The sequence below is a fragment of the Danio aesculapii genome, chromosome 11 (assembly GCF_903798145.1).
Source record: "Danio aesculapii chromosome 11, fDanAes4.1, whole genome shotgun sequence".
Classification (NCBI taxonomy): Eukaryota; Metazoa; Chordata; class Actinopteri; order Cypriniformes; family Danionidae; genus Danio; species Danio aesculapii.
Window position 1 is genome coordinate 37,865,381 of NC_079445.1, and position 11,782 is coordinate 37,877,162.

At 33.8% G+C, this 11,782-nt stretch overlaps 1 protein-coding gene across 1 annotated transcript in view; it reads left to right on the forward strand.

The window, feature by feature from the left end:
• The first annotated feature begins 294 nt into the window (after positions 1 to 294).
• The window catches only part of LOC130236939 (protein disulfide isomerase CRELD1), an 18,560-nt gene continuing 7,072 nt past the window's right edge, over positions 295 to 11,782 (forward strand). The window contains exons 1-4 of the mRNA XM_056467698.1: positions 295 to 400; positions 2,985 to 3,274; positions 7,771 to 7,854; positions 7,965 to 8,060. Coding sequence (XP_056323673.1) covers positions 3,103 to 3,274; positions 7,771 to 7,854; positions 7,965 to 8,060 — 352 coding nt within the window. The 5' untranslated portion in view covers positions 295 to 400; positions 2,985 to 3,102. The remainder of the gene's footprint in view (positions 401 to 2,984; positions 3,275 to 7,770; positions 7,855 to 7,964; positions 8,061 to 11,782) is intronic.

The following is an 11,782-nucleotide window of genomic DNA, read 5'->3' on the forward strand; positions in this document are numbered from 1 at the left end:
TTTAAGAGGTTAAACATTCTTGTAAAGATTTGAGTTGTTTGTATTTCGGCAACCGTAAAGTGTAATGAAAATATTAAAACGGATAAAATTCATACTTATTTCTCCAGCAAGACAAAACGAGTTTAGCAAAACTACTATGGCGAAAACTCATTTTAATATTTATGAGCTAACAAGTTATTTTTGTAAGGCTGTCACTATACGTCACAAGCACCTCGTTAATATTCACGAGCTTTAGCCTACTATTGAACGTGCAGAAATGAATATTCAATATTCATGACGCACGCCTTCGCCATAGCAGGATCTGTAATTTCCCGTCAAACGGCGCACAGAGAATTCTGCTGGGTGTGTTTTTACGCAAACCGCGAACTGTTTTTATTGACACCATCACTTTCGCCTGCTTGTGAGTATTTAAAGTACTAACTTCATGCTGAACCTTCCAAAACTTTATAGTCATTTACTAACTTTTACGTTTTGTTGAACTAAATTGCTATAACGTTATAAGCAAAAAACGTGTTTATATTTGCTATTTTAGATTCAAGATGTAATCCCTCTAATCTTTACGAATATAAACAATAACCAAATCACCTATAGCCTAATTAAAACGTCACACAACTTTATATTCACACTGTAACCCAAATGAGTAAGGTTTACTTCAGAAACGTTAGAGACAAGGCTAAAGATAATTTCTTAAGTATTTTGACGTAAAAAAATACCTAGAACTCTTGTAGAGAACTATTAGAGTTAAACTAAAACTCACAGTTATTAGTTAATATATGGAGTTCAGATGCTAAAAACTCTAAGTGCCATCTGAAATGTTCTTCTGATATTAGTATTTTGCTTTTAATATTAGTATTTTACTTTTGTGGCAAAGAACAGGTTATTTTTAATCGATTTTAACATGAAATAACTGAACATAAACATTAAAGGCAGAGGAAAAATGCTTATTGTAGAAGAAAATTCCAGAGGACACTTGGAGGTTTTTGCATCTGAACTCTTTATATACTAGTGTGAAATTTAATATTTTATACAGTAGTTTTAAAGAGTTAAGAAAAATCATTCATTAAATGAAAGAGATTTATTTAAAAAAACAAAAATAAAAAACAAACCCTACACCATAACACTGAATTTTAATAACAAAGACATTAATATAGACTAAAGATAATTTCTTAGGTATTTTGACATTAAGAAATACCTAAGAAATCTTGTACAGAACTATTAGAGTTAAACTAAAACACACATTTAAGAGTTAATATATGAAGAGTTCAGATGCAAAAACCTCTAAATAGCATCTAAAATTTTCTTCTAAAATGAGCATTTTTTGCAAGCTCCTCTGTGTATGTTCAGAAAGTTCAATTATATAGCAAAAATTAACTTCACAAAAATATTGGAGGCTGAAAAAAATGCTCATTGTTGAAGAAAATTTCAGATGACACCAGGTTTTTGCATCTGACCTCTTCATATACTAATGTGAAATTAAATATTATATACAGCTGTTTTAAACCATTAAGACAAATCACTCATCAAAGCAATGAGATTTATTACAAAAAGCTTACCACTTAACACTGAATTTGAATAACACAAAGACAAAAATATAGACTAAAGATAATTTCTTAGGTACTTTGACATAAAAATACTCAAAAAATGTAGTTTGGAATTAATAAAAAGAACTATTAGACTAAAACACATTTAACAGGAATATACGCTCACTGGCCACTTTGTTAGGTACACAAATCCAACTGCTTAATGCAAGTTTCTGACTTTCACTTTGAACGTTGCATGGTTGTTGGTGCCAGACGGGCTGGTTTGTTTCAGAAACTGCTGATCTACTGGTATTTTCACACACAATCATCTGTAGGGTTTACAGAGAATGGTCCGAAAAAGAGAAAATATCCAGTGAGCAGCAGTTCTGTTAGCGCAAATGCCTTGTTGATGCCAGAGGTCAGAGGAGAATGTCCAGACTGGTTCCAGCTGATAGAAGGGCAACAGTTACTTAAATAACCACTCGTTACAACCGAGGTGTAGAAGAGCATGTCTGAACACACAAAACATGCAACGTTGAGGCGGATGGGCTACAGCAGCAGAAGACCACACCGGGTGCCACTCCTGTCAGCTAAGAACAGGAAACTGAGGCTACAATTCACACAGGCTCACCAAAACTGGACAATAGAAGATTGGAAAAACGTTGCCTGGTCTGATGAGTCTCGATTTCTGCTGCGACATTCGGATGGTAGGGTCACAACTTGGCATCAACAACATGAAAACATGGATCCATCCTGCCTTGTATCAACAGTTGAGGCTGGTGGTGGTGGTGTAATAGTGTGGGGGATATTTTCTTGGCACACCTTGGTCCCATTAGTATCAATTGAGCATTGTGTCAACACCACAGCCTACCTGAGTATTGTTGCTAACCATGTCCATGCCTATATGACCACAGTGTACATCTTCTGATGGCTACTTCCAGCAGGATAACACGCCTTGTCATAAAGCACAAATCATCTCAGACTGGTATTTTGAACATGACAATGAGTTCACCGTTCTCAAATGGCCTCCACAGTCACCAGAGCTCAATCCAATAGAGCACTGCGAGATGCTATCATGTCAATGTGGAGCAAAATCTCTGAGGAATATTTTCAGTACCTTGTTGAATCTATGCCGTGAAGGATTAAGACAGTTCTGAAGGCAAAAGAGGATCCAACACAGTACCAGTAAGGTATACCTAATAAAGTGGCCGGTGAGTTTATAATAATATGAAATTAAATATTAAATATTAAAAGCAATGAGATTTATTCATCTAAAATATTTTTACACATTAACACTAAAATTTTATAATATACTGCTTTATACTATACTAATTTAACTGGTATAATATACTAATTTAACTGCTTCAGATAAATATCAATGCTTATAATTGCTCCTATGTTGGTTTGTGTTAATATAACATAATATTTCCCCCCCAAATGAATCCTTGTTTTTAAAATCATCAGATGTCGTGAGAAGTTTCCCCTTATCAGCCATTCTAACAGTAAACTTTGTGGAGAGCGAGGGTTTGGAGCACTCAACCGTTGCCTGAGTATTTCACTAGTGCATGGAGAAAACAAACCAATGTCACCAATGTCACGGATGTTCATCCTGTCTGCTGCACTCTGTGTGGCCCTTTCTCCTCTAACCTGGGGTCAAAACTGCTCAGATCACTGCAAAGCATGTGGAGGGCCAGAGAACAACCAGTGTCTTCAGTGCCAAACCGGATTCATCCTGCATGACAACCTGTGTGTGGGTGAGTGAGATGAACACACTGCACACTTAAAGAGACAGTTCACCCAAAACTGAAAATTCTGTCATCATTTACTTGGCACAAACCTATTTAAGTTTCTTTCTTCTGCCGAACACAAAAGAAGATATTTTGAAAAATGCTGAAAACCTGTAACTATTCACTTTCATTGTTATTTTTTGTCTCTACTATGGTTGTAAATGGTTACAGGTTTTTAACATTTTTCAAAATATCTTCTTTTGTGTTTGACAGAAAAAACGTACATACAAAGACAACCTTGTGTGTGGGTGAGCGAGATGAACACACTGCACTCTTAAAGGGACAGTTCACCCCAAACTGAAAATGCTGTCATTTTTTACTCATCATTTACTTGTATATTTTGCTGATAACATGTAACCATTTACTTCCATAGAATTTTTTCTCTACAATGGATGTAAATGGTTACAGGTTTCTTACATTTTTCAAAATATCTTCTTTTGTGAACAGAAAAACTTACATACATAGACAACCTGTGTGGGTTAGTGGATGAACAAACTGCACACTTAAAGGGACAGTTCAGACAAAACTGAAAAACCTGTCCTCATTTACTTGTCACAAACCTGTTTAAGTGTCTTTCTTCTGTCAAACATAAATTATGATATTTCAAAAATGCTGAAAACATGTGTGTTCATCCTCTCACGCACACACAGGGTGTATATGTACTGTTTGTGTATATGTATGTTACAAAAGATGATATTTCGAAAAAAATTAAAAACATGTAACTATTGACTTCCACAGTAGGGGAAAACATACAATGGAAGTCAATGGTTACATGTTTTTAACATTTTTCGAAATATCATCTTTTGTGTTCTACATAAAAAACTTACAAACAGTACATATACAACCTGTGTGTGGGATAGAGGATGAATACACTGCACACTTAAAGGGACAGTTCATCCAAAACTGAAAATGCTGTCATCATTTACTTGGCACAAACCTGTTTGAGTTTCTTTCTTCTGTCGAACACAAAAGAAGATATTTTGAGAAATGCTGAAAACCTGTAACCATTGACTTCTATTGTATTTTCCCTTCTATGAATGGTTACAGGTTTTTAATATTTTTTTAAAATATCATCTTTTCTGTACAGAAAATAACTTTCAAGCTTACATAGACAACCTGTGTGGGTGAGTGAGATGAACACGATGCACTCTTAAAGTGACAGTTCACCCCAAACTGAAAATTCTGTCATCATTAACTTGTCACAAACCTGTTTGTTTCTTTCTTCTGTCAAATACAAAAGAAGACATTTTGAAAAATGCTGAAAACCTGTAACTACTGACTTCTATAGTATTTTTTCCTACTATGTAAGTCAATGGTTACAGGCTTTTAATATTTTTCAAAATATCATCTTTTGTGTTCTACAGAAAAAGATTACACATAGACAACCTGTATGTGGGTGAGTGAGATGAACACACTGCACACTTATGCCGAATTCAGACTTCACAATTTTCAATGTAATCGCATCACAGATGTTTTCAGACTGCTTGACTATCTGAGGTAGCGTTCGGTAGCTGCTGTGTTTACACTGCAAGACTATACAATAGGAAGAATCGCCGACAACTTTGTCTCAGTCCGCAAACTACGTCCCGCAACCAAACATACTCGAGAAGTGACATGGAAACAACGCAAGGTCACGTAGGATATCTTTTGTTATTAACTACATAATAAGAAAGAATTAGAAGGGAATTAGCAATATTTCTCAAACTGAATTGCCTCTGATTTCAGCCATTTGTTGGCAACTTCTCAAAACCTGTCGGCAAGTCAAGATCAAGGCTAAATTGTGCAGTCTGAACTTGGCATTAAAAGAACAGTTCACCCAAAACTGAAAAAAAAACAAATTATTTACTTGTCACAAACCTGTTTAAGTTTTTTTTTCTTCTACTGAACACAAAAGAAGATATTTTGAAAAATGCTGAAAACCTGTAACCATTGACGTCCATTGTATTTTTTTCCCTTCTATGGAAGTCAATGGGGACAGTTCCAACATTTTTCGAAATGATATATTTTGTGTACAGAAAAACTTACATACTTACATAGACAACCTGTGTGTGGGTGAGTGAGATGAACACACTGCACACTTAAAGTGACAGTTTGCCCAAAACTGGAAATGCTGTCATTTTTACTCGCCATTGGCTTGTCACAAACCTGTTTAAGTTTCTTTCTTCTATTAAACACAAAAGACATTTTGAAAAATGCTGCAAACCTGTAACCATTGACTTCTATTGTATTTTTTCCATACTATGGATGTAAATGAATACAGTTTTTTTACATTTTTCAAAATATAATCTTTTGTGTTGATATGAAAAACTTATGTGTACAGAAAAACTTACATAGACGACCTGTGTGTGGGTGAGTGAGATGAACACATTGCACACTTAAAGGGACACTCAAAACTTAGTGCTATCATCATTTACTCATCATTGGCTCGACACTAACCTCTTTAAGTGTCTTTCTTCTATCGAACACAAAAGAAGATATTTTGAAAAATGCTGAAAACCTGTAACCATTGATTCCATAGTATCTTTTTCCTACTATGGAAGTCAATGGTTACATATTTCTAACATTTTTCAAAATATCTTCTTTTGTGCACTAAAGAAAAAAGGAACTCATAAATAGGGAGTGAATCTTCATTTTTGGGTGAATTATGCCTAAATAGTTAACCTAAATCTTAATTTAGTCATCAAAAATTTTGGTGATATATACGTTTTTTTGTTTTATTAAAGAAACCTTCCCAGCGGGGACATTAATGTCAAAAAGCGACAAAAAAAGTCAAAAAATGCAAACCGATTTGATGTCAAAAACTTCCATCCATTAGACATCCACACATTGATGCCCACTTGACCGGCAAAATAACAACACAAACATATTATTCATTCATTTTTTTTTCAGCTCAGTCCCTTTATTAATCCGTGGTCGCCACAGCAGAATGAACCGCCAACTTATCCAGCACGTTTTACACAACGGATGCCCTTCCGGCCGCAACCCATCTCTGGGAAACATCCATACACACTCACATTCATACACTACAGACAATTTAGCCTACCCAATTCACCTGTACCGCATGTCTTTGGACTGTGGGGGAGCCCACGCGAACGCAGGGAGACCATGCAAACTCCACACACCAACCGACCCAGCCGAGGCTCGAACCAGCAACCTTCTTGCTGTGATTCGACAGCAGTACCTACTGCGCCACTCATTTTCATCTGATTTATTCATCTTCAAATCCAAATTTACTCTATATTTTCATGTAAACTACTTTGATGTTTTTGATGACAATGTTAAATGTCAACTTGATGTCTATTTGTCATATAGTCAATTGCAATCAAATCGATCTGCATTTTTGACATGTTTTTATGTCGTTTTGACATTAAGATGCCCGCTGGGTTTGACCATTAAAGGTTAAAAGGGTCAATGTCCTTATACAAAACATAACAAATGACAACACGCGCACACACACACAAACACACAGTCTGCCTATATCAGCAGATCAACAACAACAAGCCAAGCACAACAGACAATGATCTGTACTCGGGACTGTATTTGCATTTGTGGTGGAAGTATTTTGGGATATACTGTATGTTTATCAGTGTATCAGATTTCATATTTGTTTGTGAATGATACTGCAATAATATACTATGTACGCAAACATCATTGTAATGCCTTTTATAAAAATTGCCACCCAACTTGATCAAACTGTACATGTATGTGCTAAAGAAAAATATCTGAATAACAGAAATTTATAATTACTTTGCTTCTTTTATATATTTGTGTTTTTTTTTTAAATATATATTTTTATAACAGTTTTCTTAAAGCACATAAACAACAATTATCACAGACTGTGTACAAAAAATAACTGTATAAAATGAAAAATAATAAGAAAAACTGTATAATGAGTTAAGAATAGAAATCAGGTTGAAAACAAATTTTTAAATTTTTAAATTTTTAAAGCATGATAGGAAACTCTACTACCAGTTTTTCATTGAAAAAGTAATTTGAATACAGTACCTACTGTAGTTTTATGGGTGTTCTCCAGTACTGGGTTGTGGCTGGAAGGGCATCCACTGTGTAAAACAAATGCCGGCATAGTTGGCGGTTCATTCCACTGTGATGACTTACTGTAGTTACTTAGTTTGTTCTATAACTACCCAATGCTGGTAATACTGTTGTAAATAATCGTGCAATTTTTTTCTCACAATCTGATCATTTCACTTCATAATACCTCAGGGTACCATCATCACGATCCACAGATATTCATTTAGTTTTGCTTGAATTTGCATTTTTGACTCTTCGAATGCCTGTAGCCATCGTCTTACAGTACATTTTATGTGTCACCAAGTCTCACAATTTCAGCTAAAATGTAACCACAGTTATAATATGTCCTGAGGCTGAGTAAATGAACAGCGAGTGTTCACCGAATGCTCCACTTCAGTCTGAAGTTGACTTTTACTCTTTTCCCCTGACAGACATTGACGAGTGCGGGACTGATCTGGATCAATGTCCTCACAGCACATACTGCTTTAACACACATGGCTCTTATGAATGCAAAGGTCAGTGTCATTTACTGTGTGCTCAGAGTTGTCATTTCATTAACAGTAGCACACTGTACAAATACCATCATAATGCTTATCTATTTCTGATATGTTTTATTATATGTCAGGCTGTGATAAGGCTTGTGTTGGCTGTATGGGTGGAGGAGCTGCTCGCTGTAACAAATGTGCTCCTGGTTATAGATCATCAGGCCTGAGATGCATAGGTGAGTTATAGCTAAGTCAATGTCAAGCAAATCAGCAGATACGCATGATTTCTGAAAGATCATTTGAAAAATTCATCACTTTCTGGCCATCTGATATTAGGCATGGTTTTATATATATATATATATATATATATATATATATATATATATATATATATATATATATATATATATATATATACACACACACAGTTGAAGTCTGAATTATTAGCCCCTGTTTATTTTTTTCCCCAATTTCTGTTTAACGGAGAGAAGATTTCCAAACACATTTCCAAACATAATAGTTTTAATAACTCATTTCTAATAACTGATTTATTTTATCTTTGCCATGATGACAGTAAATAATATTTGACTAGATATTTTTCAAGACACTTCTATACAGCTTAAAGTGACATTTAAAGGCTTAACTAGATTAATTAGGTTAATTAGGCAGGTTAGGGTAATTAGGCAAGTTATTGTATAATGAGGGTTTGTTCTGTAGACTATCAAAAAAAATATAGCTTAAAGGGGCTAATAACTTTGACCTTAAAATGGTTTTTAAAAAATTAAAAACTGTTTTTATTTTTGCCGAAATAAAACAAATAAGACTTTCTCTAGAAGAAAAAATATTATCAGACATACTGTGAAAATTTTCTTGCTCTGTTAAACATCATTTGGGAAATATTTTAAAAAGAAAAATAAATTCATTAGGGGGCTAATAATTCTGACTTCAACTGTATATATATATATATATATATATATATATATATATATATATATATATATATATATATATATATATATATATATATATATATATATATGAGATTTATTAAATACAGTTATATTGTGTTATTAAATGAATGCAATAATTAATTAATTAATTAATACATTCATTAAATAACATAATATTTCTGTATTTTACAAATCCCAGTTTTTTCCATTTATTTATACTTTCGATTGAATTAATTAGCTAATTACGTTTTTTAGAGATTATTTTTGTTAGTTATTAGAATGTTGTTGGTTTGATAAAACAAGTTTTTACGTTAAACAAAATAAACCATATAATGAAATTTTATACGATTTTTAGGAAGTATTGCTTTAAATTCAATGTGAAAATTGCTTAAAAAGATGGACGCAAAAATTATGCATTATATTTTTAAGTAAATCTAGCATATTCCTTTTTCAGTGTGGTAAATATGAACTACAATAATATACAGATCATAAAATATTAGCCACTGTGAGCTTAAAGGTCTGTGATTGGAAGTCTTTAGTCATCCTTTACTTGTTTTAAACCTGTTGTTTCTTTTTCTGCTGAACACAAAGTCAGATATACAGATTTTTGCTGAATATATGAAATATCTTTTGACTTCCATAGTAATTTTATTTCTTACTATAAAAGTTTTGGGTTCCAGCAACCAGCATTCTTCAGAATATCTTCTTTTTCTTTCTACTTACAACTCATAAAGCTTTAAAACCATGCAAGGGAGAGTAAATGATGACGACGTTTTCATTTTTGGGTGAACTATCCCTTTAAGAGACTTCTTTCAATCATTAAAATAAGCATGGCAAAGTTTGAAGCAAGTAAATGAATACCGCAATGTTTTGTAAAAGTCGTTGCATTATACTTCCGAGATGTGTGATAATGTTGTTTGTGGAGGACGATGTGGATATACAGATAAAATCTAACTGTATAAATCATGTAATGATGTTTACGAACAGTAGTGTGGTGGTTCGGTTGGAGAATGTATGATATTCATCTCTGGAGTGTGAAATTCTGCAGGCTATGAAAATGAGGAAGTTCAGGCGTGTGTGTTTCAGCTCATGTGAAAACAAACCTTTGCATTGTTTTTTTGACAGTTAAGAAAAAAATCTGATCGAAAACAAAATAATGTAAACACAAAGCCTGATAAACATCACCGCTGTTGACGTAAAAATTAAATAAATGAATAATAATATTTACAAAAACTATTTAGCATTCAAATTCATATGAATGGAACATACTGTCTTTAAGTTTTTGTCAAAATGTAAATAAACAGGGTGTCTCAAAAGTCTTAAACCTCAAAAGCTAAATTTTAGACCTTAAAAAAAGGTGTAAATCTACTAAAATGTTGTGTTGTATATCTTACTTTTTTTTTAACAGGTTTTAATTCTCCTTTGTTTATGTATAGCTACCCAATCTGGCCATCAACACTCATACAATCACCAACAATCCCTCTCAATAAAACTTTTAACTTTTTATTTAAAAATAGTGGCAGCAGTAATGCGGTCGATGTACCGGTCCGTTGTGGTAAAGAAGGAGCTGAGCCGGAAGGCAAAGTTCCTATACTCTCACATATGGTCATGAGCTTTGGGTCATGACCGCAAGGACAAGATCTTGGATACAATCGGCAGAAATGAGTTTCCTTCACAGGGTGGCAGGGCACACCCTTATGGATAGGGTGAGGAGCTCTGTCACCCGGCAGGAGCTCGGAGTAAAGCCGCTGCTTCTCCGCATTGAGAGAAGTCAGCTGAGGTGGCTCGGGCATCTGTTTTAGATGCCTCCTGGACGCCAACCTAGGGAGAGGTGTTCCAGGCATGTCCCAGCGGGAGGAGGCCTCTGGGAAGACCCAGGATATGCTGGAGGGACTATGTCTCTCGGCTGGCCTGGGAACGCCTTGGGATCCCCCTGGAGGAGCTGGAGGAAGTGTCTAGGGAAAGGGAAGTCTGGGATTCTCTCCTAAGACTACTGCCTCTGCGACCTGGCCCCAGGAAAGCAGTATAAAATGAATGAATGAATGAATGAATAAATTTAAAAATAGCATTTAATTACTTTTCTTACAGTAACCTTTGCTTAAAAGTTCTCCATTTATTTACTGCTGAGGATATTGACCTGACCTATATATATATTCTATTATTAAATTATTATCATTGTAGACTGAAGTAATTGACAGCTATGTTTTGTTCTATTCTTGGTAAAGATTATAGGATTTGTGAATGGTTATATTTGAAAATTAATGAAAAAATACTCAAACTAAATTATTATTATTGCATTATTAAATGTATTACATTTTAATGGTTTTTGATAGGGTAAGTGAAAATCTTTTCTAACTGGGATATTAAAAAAAATCCTTAGCATTTAGCCCAGTATAAGTCTAAAATTTAATTCATAATACTAAAAAATGTTTTACAAAGTCTTACATTTAACTTAAAATTTAAACCCTTATAAAAGCTGAGAAATATTTATTTTTTCCACAATCATGCCTCTTGAACATTGTCTTATCTTTTGGGAGAAGCCTGTGTAATTTCCAGTCAAAATGAATAAAAAAAAACCCCAGAAAGCCAGAAGTTGCTAGGAGTATAAATAATTTTCGGGCTCATATAAAATTCTTCTTCTTTTAAAAATCTTAAGCTCGACCTACTTTTTTTGCTTGATTGTGTAGAAAGGTAACAACAACATATCCTTGTTTTTCAGTATGGTGGTTTGCTGCTTTTATTTTTTCATAAGTTTGAAAAACGATCTAAGACTGAGTCTTTTCAGTAACGACACAAATGAGACTTCTGTATGAAATGGCACCATCTGGTGTCCGACGCTCATATAGCAAGAATGTTAAATAAATAAATAAAAAAGAGACAGCCGCAGCTCTGCTGAGACTAGTTTGATTATTTACTGAGTTTTTATTAATATTATTATCATTTATTTCACTGCATTTGAATTAATATTTTATAGATTTTTTTTATTTAATCATGTAAATTGTTATCTT